Source organism: Achroia grisella, unplaced genomic scaffold (genome assembly GCF_030625045.1).
Source record: "Achroia grisella isolate CSIRO2021 unplaced genomic scaffold, CSIRO_AGI_Agris_v1 utg874, whole genome shotgun sequence".
Classification (NCBI taxonomy): Eukaryota; Metazoa; Arthropoda; class Insecta; order Lepidoptera; family Pyralidae; genus Achroia; species Achroia grisella.
Genome location: NW_026713051.1, coordinates 2,562,538 through 2,589,973, shown reverse-complemented (window position 1 = coordinate 2,589,973; position 27,436 = coordinate 2,562,538). Strand labels below are relative to the sequence as shown.

At 33.6% G+C, this 27,436-nt stretch overlaps 2 protein-coding genes across 2 annotated transcripts; both read left to right on the top strand.

Annotated features, from left to right (window-relative positions):
• The first annotated feature begins 344 nt into the window (after window positions 1-344).
• Window positions 345-15,757, top strand: LOC131852975 (maternal protein tudor-like). Its single transcript, XM_059203746.1, has 10 exons — window positions 345-2,652; window positions 2,733-2,933; window positions 4,338-4,435; window positions 5,394-5,540; window positions 7,854-8,806; window positions 9,486-9,634; window positions 10,287-10,448; window positions 10,836-11,002; window positions 11,408-11,643; window positions 12,044-15,757. The coding sequence occupies exons 1-10, from the start codon at window positions 490-492 to the stop codon at window positions 13,285-13,287; spliced, it is 5,520 nt and encodes a 1,839-aa protein (XP_059059729.1). The 5' UTR covers window positions 345-489; the 3' UTR covers window positions 13,288-15,757.
• A 4,994-nt stretch (window positions 15,758-20,751) lies between these two features.
• LOC131853100 (protein LSM14 homolog A-like) lies at window positions 20,752-26,652 on the top strand. Its single transcript, XM_059203916.1, has 9 exons — window positions 20,752-20,984; window positions 21,872-22,198; window positions 22,231-22,290; window positions 23,496-23,602; window positions 24,564-24,789; window positions 24,929-25,116; window positions 25,719-25,855; window positions 26,048-26,194; window positions 26,505-26,652. The coding sequence occupies exons 1-9, from the start codon at window positions 20,864-20,866 to the stop codon at window positions 26,650-26,652; spliced, it is 1,461 nt and encodes a 486-aa protein (XP_059059899.1). The 5' UTR covers window positions 20,752-20,863.
• The last annotated feature ends 784 nt before the right edge of the window (window positions 26,653-27,436 follow it).

Genomic DNA, 27,436 nt, shown 5'->3' with positions numbered 1-27,436 from the left:
TTATCCTGTTTCAAAATTATTAAGATTACCTTTGCCATTGTCGGCAATCTGTCAATCAGCGACAATATAATTGATTAAAACATAAAATATATTTAGTTAGTTGATTATTAAACATTTAAAATTAAATAACGTTTTATTTGACCTTGAAAAAGTTAGCATATTTTATGGCACTATTTTCTAACGGCATAATTTTTTTAGTAGCAACTTAGCAAATTTTCTATTAGTCATGTTGGCAAATCTGTTTCGAACTCCGTCTTCCAGTTACCTAAATTTGATTTTGGCGAATAGGCATTGTGCCAATGCTAGTAGCAAGCCAAGTGAAACCTAAATGCATTAATAAAAAAAAAACGCAAAGAAGCAGCCATTTCTGCGTACCGTGAGTCTACAGTTTTTGTGCTGTGTATTTAATTATTCGTCATTTTAGTACAGTAAGATGAACTCATTTTAATAGTATCTTTTCACTATTTATAATTATTAATAATAGTCAATATGGCTATTTCATCTGAAATTTCGAGATTTTTTAGTCTCTACGTGACTCATGTGGATTGTGAGGGACATTTTCTGAAAATAAGTGGGCAGCTTGATAGGCAACCAGCATTGATGTTAAAATCTCTATTTGAGAGCGTCTGTGATAGTCTTGATAGAGGGATTGGAGTGCTTTCCCTGGCAGCCCTTCGAGAGGGCATTGTATGCGCAGTGAAGTACAGAGACGGTGTTTACTATAGAGCAAAAATCATTAACACGGACAAGTTAGCTACAGGTGTCGTTGGTGTACATTTTATCGATTATGGTAACAAAGAAGACATTTCTACACATACCATCAGATTTCTGGATAGTTATGATGCAATATTTTTGCAAATGCCTGGTCAAGCTACTGATTATTATCTTTCAAGAATTATGCATCCTTCAGGAAAATGGGAGGAATCATTTATCCATAAACTTCAAAATTTACTCTGTTATAATGAATATCCAGTTACAATTGATATACAAACTCGCGCACTGTCTATTATTTCGGTTCAGTTCAAGGGTACTGATTTATCTACATACCTTGTAAGAAATAGATCAGGTATTTCTATTCCATTAAATAATCAGGAGGTGTCACTTTTACAAATGTCTGTTTATAATCAAGTATCAAATTGGCAGCAAGCTTCCTTTGGAAATGAACTACCTGCATATACTGAACATATACCATTTTTAACAAATGAAAACCTTCCTATTAATCCTGCATCACCAATTTATTTGCAACAAAATCTTGCAATTCCATTCAATGTCCCTGTACTATCTCCTTCAATGATCAGTCAAAGATATATGGTTAACCAACTACTAAGGAATTCTGGAAATCTTATACCTTTATACCAATCTCAACATGGGGCACCAGTGGCAACACCATCGGCAGCACCGACAGTAGAACCGATGGCAGGACCGTCGGCAGCACCGATGGCAGGACCGTCGTCAGCACCGACAGCAAGACCGTCGTCAGAACCGACAGCAGGACCGTCGTCAGCACCGACAGCAGGACCGTCGTCAGCACCGACGGCAGGACCGTCGTCAGCAACGACGGCAGGACCGTCGTCAGCACCGACGGCAGGACCGTCGTCAGCACCGACGGCAGGACCGTCGTCAGCACCAACAGCAGGACCGTCGTCAGCACCGACAGCAGGACCGTCGTCAGCACCACATGATCTTACAGATGACAACTCACTTTCCCCAAAGAAATCCACTGCATACAAAACCACTTTCCAGGAAATCAACTCTCGACACAGAGTTTGTGTAACATATGCTGAAGAAGGACCTGAGCTTTTTACAGTGCAGTTTGTTCAAAATGCAGACAAATTCGAAAAAATGATGGAAGATATAAATGATCTGCCACACAATAGTCTTACAGAACCACCGATGATTGGTACAGCATGCCTCGCTAGGATACCTGAGGACAGGATAATTTGTCGAGCAATTGTTATGAATTTATCGGGGTCTCAATGCAAACTCTGTTTTGTTGATTTTGGTGATATTGAAATGGTGTCTTATTACGATATATTTGATATCCCTGAAGAGTTTGTAAAGCTTAATGTTTTTGGCACTAGGTTCTGTTTATCTGGACTGAAAAGGTTAGAGAGGAGTCCACAGCTCACTGATACTTTCAAACAATTAGTGACGGGGAACATACTTACATTGCAAGTTGTGGAACCCGAAGGTCCTCCATTGATTCAATATGTAGAGTTGTATTTGGATAATAAGAATGTTCTAGATCTTTTAATACAAAACATGAAAGATAAATTTCCATTCAAGCGTATGAATATGCTGTCTTTAAGATCAAAAAAATCGGTCATAGTGTCATATGTGGACAGTTGTATAAAGTTTTATATCCACTTGTCAGACATGCTTACTGTCCTGAATGAAATAAAGAATACAGTGAGAGAACACTGTGAGAACAGTTCTTCACCTGGAGAGTTGCCTGTGGGTGCTGCTTGCTGTGCAAGATTTCCTTATGATGACAATTGGTATAGAGCAAGAATCACAAATAAAAGGGGAAGCAAAGTGATAGTGGCATATGTAGACTACGGTAATGAACAAGAAGTTAATATATCAGATCTCAGAACTATTACTCCAGACCTCATGAGAACACCTGCACAGGCTATAAAATGTGCACTGAAGGTAAATATCTGGTTAATAAATACTTAATATTCTCTTATATTATTCTACATATATATAAATGTATATGTTTTTCTAATTAGGGCTTCTTGAAAAAACCAAATGAGAGAAAGACATCACAATTGTTCGAAAATCTGGTTCTGGAAAAGACTTTGATGGCTCAAATTGTTGGTGTACTATCTGGTGACACCATAATAGTTTCTCTTTTTGATGAAACTGTTACTCCGCCACTAGATGTGGCAAAGAAGGTGACTCAACTTTCAAAAGCACGCGGCAGCAATGAGGTAAGTGATTAAAGTATATTATACTTTTACTATTCATTTCTGCTTGGTTGTTTCATATTTCGGCAACTTAAAGATAGAATGCAAGGCTTTTGAAAGCCTTTAGCTACTAAATAACCTGTCCATAAATTTCAATTCATATATTATAAATTGAAACTATAGAGTTCTTATTTTACCAATATATTATTATACATAAAGATTTCATCTTGTAGGAAAATAAAACAATGATATCACAATGATATTTATATTTTATTTTAAAATTTCATATGGTTTAAAAAATAGATAAAATAGATATTATTCTGAATGGATTTAAATTAAATTTGATTAACACAGTAGTTTATATATTCATCTAAGTCTTGGGATACAATTAAATAATAAAACATAGTCAGATTTCTCTACATGGACATAAAATAGACTTTTTATATAAGTAGATATACCATATAATAATGTTGTAATTATTATAGGTAGCTTTCCTTTATAGTGTGTTTGACATCTATAATTATGTTGAACACTGACATTATGAAACAATGACTTAAATGTAACACTTAATAACATTTCTTATAGCATTCATTTTGGCAATAGAATAATGATGTATGAAAATTAATGTAATGCGGCCACTATTGTGTATGTATATGAACAGCACTACGGCATCATGTCATTATCGTGTGATTCGCGTGATGCTCTTCAAGGGTTGCTATTTTTTTATACGATTTTTTTTATTGATGATGATGGAATGGTATTTACACCTGCGCTAACGGTTTCCGCTGACGGGGTATAAGTGGATGATAAGATTAGTATGAAGTCAGGTCAGTTAGCCCATCGTGATAAATTTCAAGGAACTTTTCACGATGGTTTCCAGGGGAAACAATAAGAGGTCAACCTAACATGGTACATTCCTAGCGATGGGTTCCTCAATCGACATTATTAACAATTCCATTCCCCCCATTCCTGAGGACTATGAGATGTCATGATCTGTAATTTTACTGCTCTGTTTCACACTTCCAAGAGTTCACAGATACGTACCCACGCAGACAACTTTGTACAAAGTATAATAATAATTATATTCCTGGCCAATTCACACAGCGCCATCTACTTACAAGCTAAGCAGTGCTTGTGTTAGGGGAACTCGACAACCGATATAAATATAATACTTAGATAGATTTTTTTGTAAATACCAACATACATAATATACATTGAAATCAACCACAATAATCATTCTCATGAATACAAATGTTTGGATCGTGCGAGGAATCGACCCTGCGACCATCGGAAGTAAGTGATGTGCTAAACCGATGGATCACTGATGCCGTCAAAAGTATACTTCGGTGGAATATTTCTGTGTTAGCAACATTTTAATTATTTAAACGTGTTGTATTTATTATGTAACACAATATAAATTATAAATAGGCAAGAGTGACTACTCCAAGTCGTTATGAAGCACCTGACACCTTCAGCTCTCGAAGAAACGAGGAGTTTGCAGAAGGAGCCGGCAGCTCTCGTGCCGGGTGAGTATTAATTCTACAGGATCATGGCTGATGTGTGTGTGTGATATCACATTATATTACTATAGTAATTAAGGGTAGGTGCCCTTCATTACTATAGTAATATAATGTGATATGTATTGTAGTAAAATGTTAGTTACTGTCTACCCACTAATAAAAAATATATTATATTTAAAGTATCACATTTCAAACAGGAATATGTACATTTTCCATGGTTTCTATATTAAAAAAAAATTTTCTTTAAAAAATATACTGATGTATAAAAAAAACTAAATATAATATCATTCAGCTTATAATATTATCTCATTTGTTTTGAATTTAAAATAGTCATGCTTGCTTAAATTTCAAACTTATGGTGTCGTGGTGGACAGGGTCAATGTGCTCCCTCTAATATAGTTGAGTGCAATGATGGCTGCCTCATCCGTCATACTCCTGAACGGGTTTTGCTTGCTGGTCTGTTCAGGTTATGAACACTGATTACATTACACTTGCTTTTGATAAAATTGCAATAACTTATGCTGGTTGTCATTCTATTCTCCCAAATTTGAATTTATAAATGAATCTGTATTATTGTAAATAATTTTTGAAAAGATTACGAGCTGACTTTGTTGTCAGTTCTTCTGATCTCAAAAGCAGCCCGAACTGACTGTAGATTTGACATATCATAAGTGTCTGTAATAGACCTACATGAATATACTTTGATTTGATAGTTGTTTACGATACGTTATTTGAATTATTTCATAGATATGATGTTTTGTTATCTTCAATTTCGGAAGACCGTGCATAGATGAATATTTGTTATTCTCGGCCAAAAACTATTGGATGGATTTGAATGAAATTTCGTACAGAGATAGTTCATATACTTTATTACTATATAGGATACTTTTACCCGAAATCATCCAGGTATCGGTATACTGTTAGTATTCCATGAGTGGAGAAATCATATTAATAAATATTTTAGGCGTGAAGAAAATCCATGGGATATGGCAGATAACGCCGCGACAGCGTCTGTATCGACTCCTGACTATAATTGGCCGGATATCCCATCTCAGTCCACCTTCCAACCGCCTCTCAGTCGACCATATTACCGTGATAATAATAGGAACAGGTAAGTGTATAGTTTTATAGGATCACGATTATGACTATAAAACGGCTAAGCAAGCCTATTGATGTGCCCACGTAATCTAAAGACATTCAATAACAATTTAAGATATTTGTCAAATTTAGACGATGATCCTTGTTTGTAATAATTTAATAAATTATATTATCTTGTAGACAAAATATACGCCTAATAAATTTTGGTTTATTGAAGTCGTGAATAGCATCTAAGTCTGGCGAAGATACAATGTAATACACATACTAGGCCCAAATTATAAATACCTTATAGACTAACATACATATGAATTAATATTATAATACTAATATATTGAAATCGATTATGTGGTCACGGCACTGACGACGGCAATTTGCTACGGTAGCGCCGATACACCACCTCCATCTGACAGTAGTCCTCCTTCATGAAGGTGGGCAGCATGTTGGTGGGGATCCGGGCCACAAACGCCTTGAGACTCGACTCCAGCTGCGTCACCCTCAAAGTCAGGTTACTCCTGGTCCGTATATAGTCGACAGTGTCCTGCTCCTATATAATGTTTATCATGCATTAATCAATCAACACGCGCTTGAATGTCAAAGGATTCTGATATTGCAATTTATATACACAATATAGTAAGGTATACCTAATAATATGCAATAGAGAAACTTAAATTGGTAATCTACATAACTTCAACAGAAGAAAACCTAGGTTGGATCACATCATCACGATAAACCCGGTCCATAGTCCGGATAGAAGAATAAGGATACAACTGGACTTGACAAAAGGCTAACACAGGCAGCAGAGGCTGCCTCTTTAGACACCCTGAACACCCATCAAAAAGGTGCAAGATAGATTAAAACGGTACTGGTGTTGCTGGATACACCTGGAGATTGCTGGAGAGGAGCCTGAGCCTTTCGCCTCACTTTCAATCCTCATCCCATATTAATGCAATTAATCGTAATAAGCTTTGTCATATAAAAAAATAACTCTTAGTATCTTTTTGCAATAACAAATTTCTTATTAACATTTAATACTCTTAATTTTGAGAGACTCTAAGAAGCACAAAAAAAGCATTAGACCCATAGAAATAGTTACTAATTAAATCTACTCATTATAGCTTTGTCTGTAGACTTTTTTGTAACATTTAAATAGGTGCACGTATGAAATTTTCATCCTTATATTCTGATGTTGTAGTTCAAGAAGTATAAGAAATACTAGATGTTAAAATAAAAAAAATAAGTATTACACGAACTAGTAGATCTTAAATTTTGAATTGATGAATACTGGAAAATAGATGCTAATATGCTTTAATGTCTGCTCGCAATTGTATGAAAATTGCCAGCAGACATTCATTTATTAATCTATAATAAGTATCAGTTTTTAAGTGAAGCATTAATATTTGTATTAGCATTGGTCTTGTTGTCTCGCCCTATTTCCTTGGTCACGCTTTGTTAGCCAACGCACTTTGAGCTTTCTGTCTATTTGCTGGCTTTTGATTTTATTATAATTAATTTATATTGCACTATGTATATTTATGTTTGCAGCACATGTTTTGTTTATTTTTGCATTTGCTACTTATATTGTATATACATTTTTCTCTCTATAGTTGCTTAGTGTGGTGGTACCATTTAATGTTATCTACTCAATTACATTTATTAATTTTACATTGTTTGTGTCGTGTATCTATATATAATAAGTGCATTATATTCCACAAAAACAAATCAACTATCAATATGACCAAAAATGTTATGGAACCAGTAAGGCAGTAAACCCTAACGATTCCGAAAAGAAATATATAAATACGCTCAATCTAAGCTTATTTATCTATATTGGAATATATACATACATTTATTTAAAAGCTTTCTTTGGTTGGGCGGTTCGGTTTAAAATATTTAATAATGTCATTCTTACTATATAGCATTTTCATTTTGCAAAGCTATAAATTTAATATTGCAGTAATGCGAATGGATGTTTACAATATAGTCTTGTATTATATCAATAGAATAGACTCATCTGATTCTATTGATGTACTATTTGTACTGATTGTTGATGATTCTATTGATACTGTTCACACATATGAATAGAGAGCATCTCTGTTCACATGTGGTACTTTAGAAACCATACATACTGTGGTGGTTTTCAATTAAAATAAAAAAATGGTGATGGGATAACTATTTACTGCATCTATTCCTATCTGTAATATAATATTCGATTTTATGTCAATGTAAGTGTATAGCTTTGCATAAATTACATAAGAATATATAAGCTAAAGGGGAATACAATCCTCTTAATCCTAATGTTCGACTAATGTGATAATATTATTTGCAGTGATGTTGGCTTTGACCAATATGAAGATATCAGAAGTGATGACTGGGGAAATAGAAACAGGGAGAATAGTTCAGACCGTAGGGAATTCCGGGGTGAGAGAAGAGTCTATTGGGAAGACCAAAATGAAAATTGGAATCCTAGGAGGGAATTCGGTGAAAACAGACAACAGGGCGACATGACACGAAGTAACTTCACACAAAGAGAACGCGTAGAGCGCTCCTTGAATTCTGAGTTTGAAAGGCGTTACCGTTCTCAGGAAAGCGGCCGACGAGAGCGATACGGTGATGCTCCGGCTTACAATACTCGAACCAATTTAAATAGAATACTATATAGAGAGTTACAAGATCCAATTCCCTTAGAGACTCGCTTTATTGAACCACCAGTCGAAGTTGGTGCCCAATGCGACGTATCAATTTCATGGATAATATCTCCGGAAAATTTTTACGTAGAATTATTATCTCTAAAACCGAAATTCATCGAAATGATGCATAAAATACCTGGATGGTATAAAGGTGTGAAATGTTATACTGGAGTACTGCCCGTGGGAGCATCAGTGTTGGCGCGGTACCCTACTGACGGAGTGTTGTATCGTGCTACTGTGCTTGCTGTCCAGTCGCCCTCACAATTTATAGTTAAATATGTAGATTTCGGAAATAAGCATTTGGTGGAGGCAAAAGATATATGGCAATTGAATAGACAGTTAATGGAGCTCCCTAAGATAGCTGTTCATTGTTCTCTATTGGGGGTTTCACCAAAGGACGGGGCATGGAAGGCGAGCCCAGAGTTAGATCACTGTTTCAGTGCATCTCGATATCAGTGTGTGTTCCAAGACTGCTTAGAGGACCAACAGTACATTGTAACTCTTTGGAACAATGGCGCTAGCGTTGCAGATACGCTCGTCGAGAAAAGTCTGGCTGCATTGTCTGAACATCAGTCACCTGTTACTTTGAGAGGTTATCTTATATATATATATACTTATTGTTTTCTGTATTTTATTATGTACCTTTGCAAACAACAAGCGGCTAAAACTCACGTACAATGGCAAATTTAGGCTTTAGCGAAAACATGGACATCACTGAACAGTATTGTATGTACTCTATTTAGTTTTTTAGTACATAGCTGTTTAATGGCAATACAGAACCTCCTTTTAATGTATCATTTTTAACACTCCGAATCAAGAAATCAAATGAAAACGAAAGCCATGAATATCGATGAATGTAACTATAACAGCATGTCAGTAAACTGTGGCTGTCATTACGTAAATTATTAACTAACTGAAAAGAAAAATGTACCTAGTTTATTTGATTTTTCTTTAAGCTACGCGAACTGGGCGGTACTGATATTAATTAATAAACAATTTTAATGTGCGTAAGTGGCAATAAATTTCCTATGTTATCTTATTAGTACTCTAAATGCGAAAGTTTGTAAGTATGGATGTTTGTTACTCTTTCACGCAAAAACTACTGAACGGATTTTGATGAAATTTTGAAGTAATATATGTGTTTTTCTGATGCATAAGGCATCAGAAAAACACAGAGGCTATATTTTTTATTGAATTTTAACGCGGGCGAAATGCAGGCACCTTTAGTATAAATGATGTTTACTTGGAAGATAAGAATTCTATGTTTTCAGATGAAATCATCGATCTGTCAATTATCGTGGGGCAACAAATTTTATGCAAAGTCACCCACGTGGAGTCATTCGAAAAATTCTACGTCCAACTAGATTTAGACAAAGCAGCTCTAGTAGAGAGTGCCATCAATAACTTGGATGAGTCAAAAGTAAGTTTATTTTTATTAGCCAAGTTTTATTTTTATTTATAGCACAGGCAACAAACGATCATGCGGGTCACCTGATCGTAAGTGATTACCGCCGCCCATGAGCACTCGCAACACCAGGGGAATTGCAAGTGCGTTGTCGGGAATAAGCTCTTGACGGTTTCAATACCGTATCGGTTTGGGAATACCATTGCTGGAAGGTGATTCCACAATGTGCGTGGCAACACTGTAGAGAATTGCCAGTCATCCAGTTGATTAGGATGTTATTTTAGGTTTCTGGCGGGTGGTACGATGGTGAAACTCAGCAACTAATTCACGGATTTCACATGCACCCACAAACTGGCGAATTAACTGCGCATGCGTTTAGTAATAGTTTGTTATTCAACGAAGCACTATATCGTTTTTTGGGTTGAATACAAAAAATTTTTTTGTAAATTTTTCTTAGTATCTAGGTACTTATTTACCTTTATATTAGTGTAAGTATTTCACGCTTATAGTTGGAAATTGCCAACCTTTTCGACGATAAACATAGCGCCGTCTGCTCTACGTGTTTATATTTTTTGCCTTGCCATGATCTACTGGACCAATCTGAATCGATCGACCTGTTGGCCACCCCTGCTCTATACTCTATATTCTAAGTATTATCTTGTTTTAGTTTACTCCATTATCAGCGGGCATCATCGAGGAAGGCATTCATTGCACATTGAAATACGAAGGCAAGATATACCGCGCTATTCTCCGTGATATAGCAGATACGGCTAACATAAAAGCTGAATTGCCTGATTATGGAAATAATGTGACTACAACTTTGGAAAACGTAAGTACACTTATATATATTTAAATGTACCATCTCAGGATGACCACCACGCGTTTCCCATTGGAAACTATAGTTGTAAATTGCCACTTACCAATTTGACTCGTGCTTATTTTATCATCATACGGGGCATCACCAGGCCCCGCCACCGTTAATCGTTAGCGCATGCGGATGTATCATTCTATTAACATCCATAAAAAAAATATAAAATATTTTTTGTTTGTAAAAAATAAAAATAAACTAGCCCCATTTGAAAAAAATCTTTGTCTACTTCTCAATGAGTTCAACACACTGTACTTCTGGCCGACAATGATACCACTATAGAAATATAAAATGGTACAAGTTTAAAATACTTCAGTTTCAAGTAACACATTTTATAATTTGTCGTAGCTTATGATATTGCCAAGTGAGCTGCGTGTATACTACTACCAATCACTGGAATGCAAATTAAACAACCTCACAACAGAGTCTAAGATGCTACTATCACTTGATGAACTTAAGGAACGTCTCACAGCTAAAAAATATATTATATACATCAATGATTTACAGGACATCAGGTATTGTCTTAATCGTCATTTTCATTGCATTCACATATATCAAAGATAAATATCAACCAAAATATAGGTCTTTTCTAAAGCTTTCTTTCTTGGTCTGAAGCACATTCTGTGATTCCATAGACAGTCATAAATCATGTGACGAATAACACTAAGCTACACTTAGCATGAAGTTAGGGTCTTACTAATTTAAATATTTCGTAACCATGTCTTGTATTTGTTCCAACTTTAAAAGATAAAACCCATATGGTTATAGCACTATTTTATTATTCTGAAATTTATCACGTTTTTAGAGACTGATAGATGTTAGTCTAACTCGCATTTTACCGGATTTTTTATATATTATTTTCCGCGTCAACGACATGTCTCTATAATGTTGTTACATATGTAATTATCAATATTTTTTAGTTTGGTATCAACACTATACGACAGTGTGACTGGCCAGAAAGTGGCCATATTTGAGCCAGATGAAGGTGCATATAATGAAGTGGTCCAGCTCTGTACGACATCTGTTTTTAATGACAATTTTGGACTGGCATACATATCTCATTTCGAAAATCTAAACGAATTTTACCTTCAAAAGTCTGCTGATCGTAACAAGATAGCACTGTTACTGACTGATCTATACAAATTTTATGAAGAAGGTAATTAATCATAAAATACATTATTTTAGTACCCCTCATAATGTAATATTCAGTTTCTGAAAATTTTTGCTTTGATGATACTCAGATTGTGGAATAAGTAGTCTTACTTTTCTGTAGAGAATACAGCCTGGATTTTTAATAATAAAGCATATGAGAGTTTCTAAATGAGTGACAACATGCCTATTACATGCCTGGTGGTTTCACCATCATTGGGCTGTATGCTATATAGTTTATATGGTATTACTTGCTAATCCACCTGCATTTGTAGGTAAGGAATTCCTCTAAACGTAATAAGAGTTATCCAATTAGGGATTTAAACTTGTCTGGACAACCTAAACTATTTGGTCTGTATTAAGTCTAAGTTAAATCTGTATTATATTTAACTTTTTGTCATTCCTAGGAACTCCAGAAGATCTTACAAGCTTTGAAGTGGACGGATTATGTGCTATTAAATTTAAAGACGGGAACTGGTATCGCGCAATCATTATCAGTGTTGAAGAAAATGATCTCCGAGTTCAATTTCCAGATTATGGAAACAGTGAAACAGTACCTAAAACAGGTGTCAAAAAACTTGACAGTAAATTCTATGAACCTTGTGCACTTGCCCTTGTTGCTAGTTTAGATCTTGTTGCCCTTCAAGAAGACGCATTAGCCAAACTAACAGAATGGACCAATGAAAAAGAGGTTCAAGTCACTTTATCTTTCGGTAACAATGGTTGGCTTGCAAGCTTACAGTTAGATGGTACAGACTTATCTATGAAACTTGTGAATGAACAATTAGCCACTCAACAAATAATATCCAACGATGAACCAAAAATTGATGCTACAGGAGAAGAACAAATTTCATTACCACTTGGCTGTAATCAAGTGTATATTAGTCACATTGATACACCAGGGCAATTCTGGCTACAGATGATTGATAAAATTGACAAAATAAAAGAAATTCAAGCTGAACTTCAGAGTAATGCAGCAACATATACGGATATCGAAAGTCGTGAACTGGGCACTTTGTGTGTAGCGAAATATTTAGCTGACGACCAGTGGTACCGCGCCGAAATACTTTACTCTGATTCTGATACCACTACTGTACGGTTTATTGACTATGGTAATACAGATGTATTGGGCAACCAACCTGGTTTAATAAAAGTTATACCAGATAAACTGAAAGATATTGAGTGTTACGCTGTTAAAGCAAGTGTTAATGCTGTACCAACTGGCATGAGACAGTGGTCTGAGCTTGCATCAGGGTACTTCATTCAACTTGTTGGTGATATATCATCCCCTGTAGATGCTCTAATAGTCATGAAAGATATCACTACTTATGTTGACTTAATTGTTAATGGTATCAATATTACCGATAAGTTAGTATCTGAAGGGTACGCCATGAGGCTTGAGAAAACAGAAAAAAATGTTTTAAATGACATACCAGCAGAGGAGCTAGTTAGTGAGAGCACTTTTGAAACAGATCTGGATGAAAGTATTAGTAGCACTGAGACAGTTATAGGGAATAAGTGTTTTGAAGGTATTATTGACGTTTTAAATGACGACGTAGCTATTGAGACAAGTGGAGCGAAAGAATCAGATTCTACAGAGAATTCGCCAGATAAGAACATTTCATCAGAAAATCTGGAGAAAAAAAATTAAACACAAAGTCTAGCGAACACTCCACTTAAAAATGTTTCCACAGATACACTGTGAAATTTATCAGAAAAGATACATATTCAGAAACTACAGACAAAAAAACTATCTATTCTCCTGAACGTGATGAATCGAAAGATTACATTAATACAGATATAGGTTATACCAGTGATGATAATCATGCTAAACTGTCATCCTCTGCAAGTTACTGCTGCTAAGGAATCATCATGATGGAATCAACGACTAAAGATCTAGTTGCAGTTACAAAGAATAAATCAGACAGTGTTCAAGGTGAATAATTAAATTTGTAAAATTTAATTAATTCCGTATAATATGATCTCATATATCTCACTACGAGACAAATTTACTTATACTACACTTGACTTACGTACATTTGCATAAATAATTTTATTAGTTTAACTAAACTTAGTTTTTAGATTGTAAGACTAGTATACAGTAAGTTGGAAAACTAATTGACTGATATATTATAATATTGTAGTTTTTACGTTCACCTATTTTTTTTACATCATTGTATTTGAAATATGTCTCATGTACTTTTGTCTGTCACTAATTTGTGATTTATAAATACTATTTTTTATAATTTTTTATTCTTGTTACACAAGAAATTTTGTTATTTTTATTTTGTTATATCTCTATAATTTATTCTATATAATTTAATAAGTCGCATACATTTAAAATGGACAATTTAGAAAACCTATAGATACTCATTTTCATGTCATATATATTGATGTCGTAAGTACTAACTACTCATACAACTGACTGTTTTGACTGCAATGTGAGTAGTTTTATAGTACTCCCAAAATTGATTTAGTAATAAGAACTCGGGAATTCCTAATAATGTAGTAATTTTTTTATTAATATAATTTGTATCGATGTCTTAAGTACTAACTACTCTTACAACTGACTGTTTTGACTGCAATGTGAGTAGTTTTATAATACTCTGAAAATTTATTTAGTAATAAGAACTCTGGGATTTCTTATAATTTAGTCATTTTTTTATAAATATAATTAGTATCTATGTCTTAAGTACTAACTACTCATACAACTTACTGTTTTGACTGCAATGTGGGTAGTTTTATAATACTCTCAAAATTGAATTTAGTACTAAGAACTCTGGGATTTTTAATAATATGGTCTACTTTTTATGATAATAATATGTATCAATGTCTTAAGTACTAACTACTCTTACAACTGACTGTTTTGACTGCAATGTCAGTAGTTTTATAATACTCTGAAAATTGATTTAGTAATAAGAACTCTGGGATTTCTTATAATTTAGTCATTTTTTTATGAATATAATTAGTATCTATGTCTTAAGTACTAACTACTCATACAACTTACTGTTTTGACTGCAATGTGGGTAGTTTTATAATACTCTCAAAATTGAATTTAGTACTAAGAACTCTGGGATTTTTAATAATATGGTCTACTTTTTATGATAATAATATGTATCGATGTCGTAAGTACTAACTACTCATACAACTTATTGTTTTGACTGCAATGTGAGTAGTTTTATAATACTCCCAAAATTGAATTTAGGAATAAGAAAAATAACTCTGGAATTTTTAATAATATGGTCTAAGTTTTATGATAATGATATGTATCGATGTCTTAAGTACTAACTACTCTTACAACTGACTGTTTTGACTGCAATGTGAGTAGTTTTATAATACTCTGAAAATTGATTTAGTAATAAGAACTCTGGTATTTCTTATAATTTAGTCATTTTTTTATGAATATAATTAGTATCTATGTCTTAAGTACTAACTACTCATACAACTTACTGTTTTGACTGCAATGTGGGTAGTTTTATAATACTCTCAAAATTGAATTTAGTACTATGAACTCTGGGATTTTTAATAATATGGTCTACTTTTTATGATAATAATATGTATCGATGTCGTAAGTACTAACTACTCATACAACTTACTGTTTTGACTGCAATGTGAGTAGTTTTATAATACTCCCAAAATTGAATTTAGTAATAAGAAAAATAACTCTGGGATTTTTAATAATATGGTCTAAGTTTTATGATAATGATATGTATCGATGTCGTAAGTACTAACTACTCATACAACTTACTGTTTTGACTGCAATGTGAGTAGTTTTATAATACTCCCAAAATTGAATTTAGTAATAAGAAAAATAACTCCGGAATTTTTAATAATATGGTCTACTTTTAATGATAGTAATATGTATCAATGTCGTAAGTACTAACTACTCATACAACTGACTATTTTGACTGCAATGTCAGTAGTTTTATAATACTCCCAAAATTGAATTTAGTAATAAGAAAAATAACTCTGGGCTTTTTAATAATATGGTCTACTTTTTATGATAATAATATGTATCGATGTCGTAAGTACTAACTACTCATACAACTGACTGTTTTGACTGCAATGTGAGTAGTTTTATAATACTCCCAAAATTGAATTTAGTAATAAGAAAAATAACTCTGGAATTTTTAATAATATGGTCTACTTTTTATTGTAATGATATGTATCGATGTCGTAAGTACTAACTACTCGTATAACTTACTGTTTTGACTGCAATGTGAGTAGTTTTATAATACTCTCAAAATTGATTTTAGTAATAAGAAAAATAACTCTGGGATTTTTACTGATATGGTCTAAGTTTTATGATAATAATATGTATCGATGTCGTAAGTACTCACTACTCATACAACTTACTGTTTTGACTGCAATGTGAGTAGTTTTATAATACTCCCAAAATTGAATTTAGTAATAAGAACTCTGGGATTTTTATTAATATGGTCTACTTTTTATGATAATAATATGTATCGATGTCGTAAGTACTAACTACTCATACAACTGACTGTTTTGACTGCAATGTGAGTAGTTTTATAATACTCCCAAAATTGAATTTAGTAATAAGAAAAATAACTCTGGAATTTTTAATAATATGGTCTACTTTTTATGATAATAATATGTATCGATGTCGTAAGTACTCACTACTCATACAATTTACTTTTTTGACTACAATATGAGTAGTTTTATAATACTCTCAAAATTGATTTAGTCATAAGAACTCTGGTATTTCTATTTGAAGTGATTTTTTGTATGAATATTGTCCATTAGATTTCGGTGATTTCGATCAAGTTATAACATTCGAGAAACTCTTTATGTTCATAAATTAGATAAGTTTGAAGGCTGATTGTTTAAAAAATAAAGGTCTTTAAATAAAAGTATACGTGATATCAAATTGTTGTTTTTCTAATTTTATCTTTATGGAATTGAAACACTCCATTCTTCAGTTATACAAATTTTATTGGTTGCCAAAATATCATTTAATATATAGACTTACAATAATATCTATACATCTTTAAACTTATTGTAACTTTCAAAAGGAATTTTAAAAAAAGTACTTATCCAGTACTAATGAGCTTTTCAGATTTACTCAGACCAATCGCTAAAGTACAATTGAAAACTTTGAAAAGCGTCTTTTCATAGTGTAATTGTTTGTATGCTGAATGCTATAGTAGAACACTGTTATAGGATTGCACAGTACGTCGTACATGTTTTAAACATTCTTATATGTTCGTCATCGTTCGTATCGTATTAGTTACATGTCATTAAAATAATCAAATTTGTAATACATCATAAAATTTGCAATACATTACGCGACGTCAAAACTAAGAATCGTTAATGATATGGCTGTGGTGCATTTCCGGTGAGACAATAATCTGCCATCTAATTCAAATTATTCTAAAAATGAAGCATTACTCAAAGTAGCTACTTACAATTGTAATATTTTTATGCAATTATAGTATATAATTCACATTAAACTAAATAAAGATCATAAAGTAACTTTTGCAACATGTTTATCCTTTAAAAGAAACTCAAAGAGAACTGCGTGCATACAGTCATGCGTGATGGTGTAACATTGCTTTAATTGATATACCAGTCGTGCAAAAAACTTTAGGATAATAGACGCCATGACGTTTCAAATTGTTTATACAAAGAAAAGGTGAAATTTACGGAAACAATCTTGTAGCAGGATAAGAGGCCTTTCACATTTTTTGGCCTAAAAGCAGTGTCTTTGGGGTTCTGGTTCTAAGAAATTAAGAGTCGGATATACATTTTGATTCCTGAATTATATAGATAGATATCTAATCTTAAAAACAACATATTTGAAATGTTAATTTTCTCTTTGTTAGTCTTCCTAATTTCTAAAATAGTTTATTCAAAAACGCTAAATGACAGAAGTTTGGGGTCGTCGTTCATTAATAAACAAACATAAATTGATATGATATTTGTACTAAAACTTGATAATTACTTTATAAATTGAGACAGCATCGTCCATTTTTTCATTTTCAACTTAAATATCTAAAAAATTGATCATAATGAAACCCGAAATTTCAACAAAACTTTGCCATAATCATTTCTAATTTTCTCATAAATACAACGAAATTTTTGCATAAAAAAAACATAATAATAAAGTTAATATACTTGTAAATTAGAAATATAAAAAAAATATATAAGTTTCTAAGAAAAAAATAAACAATAATAATAATTTAAAGTTGTATAAATTCCGTTGCGCCAAAAGTAAATTCTCAGTGGCGCGCTAGCGCTCGTCGAGGTAGGGCCTATGCCATTTTTTACAACACCGCTAAGATAAGACATTCGTCAGTGAACATTAGTATAGAGCGACTAAACCATTTTGATAATTTAAGTAATATTTAATTAATTTTGCTAATATATACTTATTTCTACGAATATTAATTTAAAGTTGTTGTTAAATATATATATACATATATATATATAATAATAATATTTATTTTAGCATGCCAAGACAAAAGTACAGTTATGCTACAAATAAAACCTACCTACCCTGCTGGACTATGAAAAGCACAAGAGCATGGTATTTCGTCACACTAATGGCAATTAATTGTTAAAATTAAAAAAGAGAACATTTTAGTATTTTAAAAAATAACGCTTATCTGAGAGAAAAATGTAAGAAAATGTAAACCAATTTTACTCTATGTTTATTTTGTAGTTTTTTTCTAAATTAAAATAGGGTTATTGTTTATAAAAATACCATTATTATTTTTACGTACATTTGTCTTGTGTTATATAGTGTATATCATCTAGTATGCAATGTGGATTGTAAATAAATTACCAAATTATATATAAATTATATTCCTTAATGTTTAGAGATATTTTATCCAATTTTATTTTATTTTACACAATACAGATATTTCTAAATTGCAGCTATTCTGTTATTATACTCGTTGGACTTTCATTACTGTACAGTTATGTCAAATAATTATGCGTGTTTGGGTGAAAAGTCAACAACATTATAAATGTTTTTATTTAGAGACTAGCTTTTAGCTCGCGGCTTCGCCCGCGTGAATATGGGATATATAGGTTATCGCGCGTTTAAAGATCCGTGTACAGTATTGGGACGTTATATATAAACCTTCCTCTTGAGTCTATTCTGTCTATTAAATAACAACGAATCAAAATCTGCGTAGTTTTTTAAGATCAAAACATACATAGATCTATTACATGTGTAGATGATATTTTAACCGGAAATTGAAGCCGTTAAAATGGTATTGGCAGATCAGTTGGAATCATCGGTATTCTTGGTATATAAGCTTCAATTCTTTAGTAAGCAATATATCCAATGGGACGCCATTGCACATGTTCGGCGGGCTTAAATTTCATGACTGGATCATGCTTTTGAGAAATTCCTTCCTCAAGTTTGAGCATTTAGTGTGGGAAATCACTATCTGTGCTTCCATAAAAATGAGCTCTCAAATTTGTCAGTAGTTTTAAACTTTCAATTAAAGTCCATAAGGGAGACGATGTTAATGACACAGAGAGTCTTTCAGAAATCTCCAGCAAAAGTATAAAAGTAATCCCGCCAATGAGAGCAGAGGTGTTTCTAAGGTCTTTTAAGGTTCTGTCCAAAATCCCTATAGCTCATGGTGATTTCATTACATATAATCAATGAGGCGTCTTATAATAATTTATAAAAAGGTTTGACATTAACAATTAATTATTTATCAAGAATCAAGAATCGGCCAACCAAGAACGAGAAGCTGCAATATCAGCCAATATCATGCGGCGACGTCAATGATGCAGGAACAGCAATGATAGCAGTTGAAGCTTTTTTTTTACAACTTAGAAAGGAAAACAAGCTGACGGCTCTCCTGATGGAAAGGGGTAACCGTCGCCTATATACATGAGCAGTACCTGCCATGTTCATATCAGCACATTGTTTCCCTCATGCGTTACCATTCCTGAAAACTCGGGTGTTATTCCCCTGTATCTTGTAAATTCACTACCATATATATACACAGGTAGTCTATATAGATAGATATACATATACACAGATAGTATACCCTGAGAAAGGTCATAGACTACTTTATAGTGCGAAAAAAGTATTGTAAGGGATTAAAAGCGGAGATGAAAGGTTGTATAAAAGTATCGTCATTGTTTAATTGAAACAAAGAAACTTTTTTAGGTTATAATCTAAATATATTTCCTTTATTTGGTCAATTTCATTATACCACGCTGACGAAGTCGCGGACACACCTAATATACATATAAAGATGGGACCTTTAAATCAAAACAAAGCCTTGAAAACAGAACTATTATATATAAATAAAATAATTATATTGTATCTTATAATAAATTATATTGTATCTATTAATAAATAAACTGAATTAATATGTAAGAAGAATTAATTAGTAAATTTATGTTATAGTAATTTCATCTTCCTGTCCTTATCCAAATTATTTGTTACTCATATTACTTAAGGTTTTGGCTTTTAGTTGTACAATCGGCCAGCATCCTGACATCAACCCTCTAGGAATAATATAATAAAAAAATATGGTCATTATTAGCACTTTGATAATTAAGATAAATCACGTTATTTAAAAAAATCCAATAAGTAGTCTCAGTTAAGTAGAAACATATCACATTATTAATTAAAATATTACAAGGATCAAAATGGTTCATACTAAATCCACACCGATTGAGCTACACGGTTATTTGCGTCTGTGTGCGTGTATTACTGTATGTGTGCGTAAATCCATGCGATTAAACCTAAAGTTGAGCGGCATCATTTTGTAATAGTCCTCTTAGCGCTTATAGTAAGTTTTGCGGACAGTTGTATTGTATTTGAGGACTGCTTAAATGCGCTCATGGAAAGTATTTTATTTCTATTGTCATTTTTAGCCTTCTATGCAAAATATCGGAAGATATTTTACCGGCTTATTTTTATAATAAGAGATAATAAAAATGGAAGCAAAATTTTATTCTGAAGCAAAAGCGATAGGAAGTTTATAACGATAATTAGTTTTTAAATTATATTAAAGTATACGTGGTTTTATATGGATTTTATTAATAGGTTGGGCATAGACTCTAATGCATCAACAAACCATTTGCAATTGTCTGTGGCACCTTAGCTGTTTATAAGCGCTCCATTTGTTGCCTACTTCCCTTCAGTCATTTTCTTCTAGACACTGTATAAACTTGTTCAATGAAATCATAAAAAATCTTTGTCATCGATAGGTTTTACTTAAATTGACATTATGAGACCTCGAATGCCTGAATTATACTCGAAATTAAGTCTAATATCCTTAGCTGATATCCGTTATGAAGGCAGACTTTTTACCTTCGATCTCCAAGAAGGTATCATCGCTCTGGCTAGTGGTAAGTTGACATATTTGAACTAGATTTAACAGATACTGCGCCTATTTTACTATCTATTTACTGTACTATACTATAATTTTACTATCTGTTTACGACTATTTTTCCAATTAGACTTATTTATTTTTGGATGATCTATTGATGCGTCTTCTTAAATTATGAGAGTTGGTTTTTAAAAATACCGCGCAGTAAGCAGGCGCCACAATCTACAAAATTCTCACTGCCCCCCTGGACATATACTGGGTACAGACATGTATGTTCTTGTATTATATGTGAATTGTTGTTTACTTTTTGAAATGTGTTGATAACGGTTAGTTATGAACTGGGTAATGTGAACCTCATTGTTTTGTTTCTACCCTCGAATCTTAATATAGAAAGAACTAGAATTCAGTAGCGCCTTGGTGATGTTGATAAATTACATATTAAAATTTTAAAAAAGAACTCATAATTTTCACTAAATTAATTTATAAGTACTAAAGGACATGTGTTAAAAAAATATTAAACCAACAGCTGTTTTAATAATTAGTAACTAAATAACTTAAGTTTCCTTTTTTTTTATAACACGGGACAAACGAGAATGCGGCTCACCTGATGGTAAGTGATTACCGCCGCCCATAACACCCGCAACACCAGGGGAATTGCAAGTACGTTGTCGGCCTTTTAAAAAGGAATAAGCTCTTTTATTGAAGGTTTCAATATTGTATCGGTTCCGAAATACCATTGCTGGAAGGTGATTTCACAATGTGTCCTTCCTCATACACAGTATATTCTCAAATTATTTCTGCTATAGAGGAAAAGAAATTTTGGTGTTCATAATGGCAGTATTTATAAAACTACCTACAACGCTAGTAAATTTTTAAAGGATTAAGCTATTTTTTGTTCTTACACAGTTCGATCATTTGGTACTGAGGATCGTCAGACAAAATATCCTATAGGACCCCAGAGCCAAGTGTATGACTACATCTTCTTCCGTGGATCTGACATCAAGGACATCAGTGTGATTGATAATGTGCCAGCCTTGTCGAACGATCCAGCCATCATGCAGATATCGTTGCCACCTTCGCTTGGAGGTGGCCTATCACCACCAACCCAATTTGTGGGGCAGTTCACTCAGCCAGTTGCTGGTCAGCTGCAATACACTCAATACCATCAAATAGCAGGGTCCACTGACAGTGCTCAAGCTTTGATCAACAATTCCAGTGAGTTGTCTCCACCCCATGTTAGTGGAACTAGATCCTGCTGTTCCTACCTATGACTGCTGCAATTGGATCAGAAATGATACACCTCTCCAATCAAGTAAAAGACCAAGGTCTTTCAATGGTTGATTGTAGCTTTGATCTCTAGATTCATGCTATGTTGCATTTTTTGCTACTCACTGACAAACTTATGCATAATTGTATTATAAATCATTCTATTTTAAATAAGTAGCTGAAAATCAGTGTTTTGCTCCTTGAGTGATTCTCCACACTGAGCTATGTACCAATTTTGTATTACTGTAGCACACACATGCAGGTTTACCCTTATTGAATTGTTATATTGTAGGTACTTGTCATTTGATGTGTACTAAGATACAAATAAAAACTATTATCTATCTATCTATCTAATATAGTGTTCAGCTCAAATTTGTATTGTAAAGGATGCATGCAAGCACGTTTATATATCCTATACCACTTTATTTTTATTACTATTATTTAGTATCATATTACTTGATTTTTTTCACAATCCCTTTTATTTTAATGTATTTTGTTGTACATTGATATTTACTAACTTTATACTTGGACACATTAATATATGTAAAATCATGTTTCCTTACATATATAAAGTAATAATATTTTCATTGAAAATGTTGTTATACAAACAACTACAGAAAAATTGCAACCTACATTCATACTCCTTGGTCTATTGCTTGTTACCTATGCAATTAAAATATTATTTATATTCATTGAGTTATTCCTAAGATTTAATTTTTGTAAGTTTTTTTAGTAATTATTACTAAAAAAACTTGAAATATATATTTCTGTATAGAAGTGTCATTGCAAAAAAAATCATGTATATAATCTATATGCTTTCATTACGCTTCTTTTAATATCAGAACATTTATAACAACACTATATCACTTCAGTACTTTCAGAAGTTTATACTTTAGGAAAAGTGTGAAACTTGCTATTCATCCCTAGTTTTGAATGTGACTAGTGACTTAAATTAATAGAAATTAAATATTCACTTATTTAATTTCTATTAATTTAAGTCACTAACATTGTCCTCAATATCTAATGGCAATGTATTGTTTATACATTATAAAGGAAGTCTATAATATTTGAAGTTATCACTACAGAAGTTATTCTTGAATATTTAAAGATATTATTTTTTTTATATTTGGCATACTAGGTATGCTTTTTAATCAATATTAATTATTTAAAACTAAGAAATATTTTTATGCAGTATCATTGGAATTAAAATTATATAAAAATTGTATAATTATGACAAGGTACTCAATAAGTTTTGTTTTATTAGATTCCATTCTTGATGTTATTGGTGTATCTCAACAAAATGCTTCAAGCTCTGGAATTCTTGCCGTCGAAGGTCAGAGGATGAGACCTACTGCAGATCAAGGGACTCAGGTATTATTTATATTTGTACATCAGCTTACACATGACATGATTTGTATAGTACCAGAAATTATTTACCCTCACAGAAAAGGAAACGGCACTGCACTATGTGGTTGTAACCCACTCATGCATAAACGAAATACTCCTTTGGAAAGTATACAATCTATCATGAGGAGATAACAATCACTCCTAAGAATATCCTTCAATTCTTGTCCCTCACGGGTCTAGGTAGCGAACTTTGAATAAGGGTGAGCATAATAGATCTATACAGGTCGCAGTGTTACAAGTACCTAGCATAGCACCTGACAATAGCCCAAATCCCCAAATAAATATAAAAAACACAGTTAGTTGATATCTTCCTGATAGAGTTGACTTGGGAAAGAGCATATTAAATTCAAACAACCCGGCCAACAATCTCTAAAGAGATATCTTTTCCCAACTGCGGGATAATAGCAAGAAGTCATGTTGATGCATCATAACATTTTGCAAATTTGTGACATTATATTACTTGCTTATTACCAGCAATTTAGGGGAAAGAAAATTGTTGGTAGTGTGGACTAATGACCCCAATACTAGCAATGATGGTACATTGCTGGTATTGGGGTCATCAGTCCACGTTAGGTTGACCTCAACGCCGTTCTCCCTGGAAACCATCATGATAAATGAATTTGTCAGATAGGTCAGGTCAGTTAGACCTGACCTCATACTCATCTTATCATCTTCCACTGGTTCCCCGCCAGCGTATACCGTTAGCGCAGGCGGGTACCATTCTGTTATCATCCTAAAAAAGACCAGCAATTTACATTCTTTGACTGAATATCAAAAAAACTTTTGCAGTATGTGTTTGGATATGTACCACAAACAAGGAATTATAATAGAATTATATAAGGAATTATATTTCCCTTTTGAGTTACTGTCATTATTATTACAGATATATACTAAAAATATAGATAACGTTTGTGACTTTTTCTAGCAGATGAGTGCAGTTGGAAGAGGCTCACGGCAACAGCGGGACAGCTGTCGCGGCAGCAGCTCTGGAGCAGGTGACCAGAAACAACAACCCAACCGCAATAGGACAAGCAACCGTCAGCGTTATCCAAGTGGTGGTGCCGACACGGCCCCCGGTCCCCAGCAGCATCAGCAGTCCCAGGACCAAAATGCTCAACACCAACAAGGCCAAGGTCACCACAATCAGCCTAGTGAGTCCGTTAGAGAAAACATGCAAACATACCGTCGTAACTATAATTATAGATCCCCATCTATAATTATAGTTACAACGGTATGTTTGCATGCGGGGTAGACAGAGGCATTGTCAAAAGGTTTTTATTGTTTTAATAGGTCAATGGTATGGACGGAGTGGTCGGAGAGGGCGGCCGCGCGGTAGTGGTCGCGGGTTCTTGCATCAGAACAAGAACACTCTTAAGTTTGATAATAACTATGAGTTTATACAACCAAATACTAAATTTGAGGAGCTGCGAAGCCAACTTGAGAAGACTAAGATTTCTGATGGCGACAGAAAGACAGAGGTGAGGTTTGCTAGTTGAATCTATTACAGACATGTTATATGCAGAGATTTTATATAAGATAGTGGATGTCTTGCGATGTTATAGTGTCAACATGAACTATACTAACGGCGTTGACGGCCTTGGTGGTCTAGCGGTTTAGCACACTGCCTTTATTTTCGATGGTCCTAGTTTCGTTTCCTCGCTCGGTACAAATGTTTATGATTGTTTATATCGATCTGGGTGTTTTATGTATCCTATGTGTATATTTAAAAAATGTAGGTATATAAGTATTTATATCTATGTTTACTATCAATAATACAAGCAATACTTAACTTAGGACTAGATGAATTGGCGCTTTGTGAATTGCCCAGGATTATTAACATATTTTCATTCTAACCGTATGAAATTTCGGTACAGAATTGACAGTAATATAATTATTACGATTAAGAACTTTGTGACCTAAAATTCAGGAATTAATCTAAATACAATTGAGTTGCCAAAAAAGCATGTAAACAACAAGTAGATATGTATTGTTGTATTTAACTTCATATTTTATTTGGTTGGTACCATTTACTAAAAGAACGTAATGAATATCTATCTAATTTATCATTCATGTTTCATAGAATGCTGAGGTTGAGAAGAAGGATGGTTTAGGGAATGAGACTGGCGCTGGCGAGGCGGAGCTTGAAGATAAAGGCTTCGCTGGATACGATAAGAAGAAGAGTTTCTTTGATAGCATCTCCTGCGAGGCTGGTAAAAGGTATATTACGCAAGAAGCTAAGTAATCTTAAGGAAAGTTGCGAAAAATCTAAATCTCTAGAAGACCTATACATAGGATTTATATCAAATTGAAAGTTTCGATTATAAGTTTCGATGGCCGCTTCCAACATTGTAGGAAGATAACGGGATTTAGTAGATAATAAATTAGTGTGTATATGTTCGTTGTGAACAGGTCGATGGGTCGTAGCCAGCGAACAGACTCGAGAACTGAGCGTAAGGTGTACAAGGAGACGCACGGCTTCGGGATGGCACAGCGTGGCGCGTGGCGCGGACGAACGGGCTGGCGACACCAGCCGCATCACAACCCTCAATACAAGCCGTGAGTCACCATTATCACACGTACACTCAGCCCTGGATCTTCATGTTTTTGAGACGGGGCAAAGTTAAAAAATGTCGAATACATCGAATATAAACAATTTACTTCACGTCTCAGTACTCAAATTGTCAAAGACGCGTTATTGATGCTATATTAATATGCCAAGTTCGAATTTGCCGCCACTAGAGCTTTTTTTTTATATCCGGGGCTGCGTAAACCCACCGCCGCAGCAATGAACCAGAATTAACCAGAGTTTTTTCTCATCCTATCATCATCTACCACTTTCATTTCATTATTTCCCATGGTGGTGGAGGTGGAGGCCGATGCGTGGTGGCCGCGGTCGCACCAATCCTTCCGACCCCAACGTGAATGCTAACGAGAGCTGCCAGCCGCGGAATCACGCGCCCGATGTAAATTCCGCCTCGAATGAAGCTCAGCAGCCGGTCGCCCTCCGTCTCTAGTGCAGGTGAGTCATTCAATAAAAATAACCTTTTTCTGAAGCTGCATAAAAAAGAGAATATCTTTTTAATCTTATTAGACTAGATAGATTATAGCAGATTACTAGACATATTACTAATGTAATAAACGCGGAAGTCCAGACAAACAAAGATCCATAACTGTAGGTCATGGATCTTTGTCTGTTACTCTTTCGTGCAAAAACTACAGAATAAATTTTAACATAACTTATATGTAGGTTATGACCCACATAGGCGAATTCCGCGATCATAACTAGGTATATACTAATAGTAATATATAAAAATATATGGGGGAAAACTTGAAAGACTTGAAATACATTTGAATGTTGGTTGAAAAAAGATGCATGTGTATGTGTATTTATATAAAAACTCCGAAACCGCTTAGGCTTGACAGATTCTTAAGAAATAATCTAATAGCAATATTATTATTATTGGGTGTATTTTAAATACAATGTCGCTCTCGGATTATTTTAATTTGTTACCGGTATTTTCATCACCGATGATACATTTACACACCAAGTTTTTTGTGTTAGTCAGATTGGAACTTACTACATTCCTGTCTAAGTTGGAGTAGGAAACAACGGCAACAATAGTTACATATTTAAACTAATCTACATATTTTTTTCTTTACAGCCAAGTAGAAGAGAATGTCCCCACAAGATACTATATCGAATATTAACTCATTATCGCAAGGACTAATAGAAAGTAACGGAGAAGTGTATGTTATAAAATTGATCATAATTGTAATGGAATCGAAAATGTAATGTTG

Bases quoted from the DNA above. Each gene is read 5' to 3' on its own strand.
- LOC131852975 (XM_059203746.1), top strand. From the start codon at position 490: ATGGCTATTTCATCTGAAATTTCGAGATTTTTTAGTCTCTACGTGACT. The intron at 8,807-9,485 runs GTTATCTTATAT...CTATGTTTTCAG, and splicing joins GTCACCTGTTACTTTGAGAG to ATGAAATCATCGATCTGTCA. The intron at 9,635-10,286 runs GTAAGTTTATTT...ATCTTGTTTTAG, and splicing joins ATAACTTGGATGAGTCAAAA to TTTACTCCATTATCAGCGGG.
- LOC131853100 (XM_059203916.1), top strand. From the start codon at position 20,864: ATGAGACCTCGAATGCCTGAATTATACTCGAAATTAAGTCTAATATCC. The intron at 20,985-21,871 runs GTAAGTTGACAT...GTTCTTACACAG, and splicing joins TATCATCGCTCTGGCTAGTG to TTCGATCATTTGGTACTGAG. The intron at 22,199-22,230 runs ATGTTAGTGGAA...TGCTGTTCCTAC, and splicing joins CAGTGAGTTGTCTCCACCCC to CTATGACTGCTGCAATTGGA.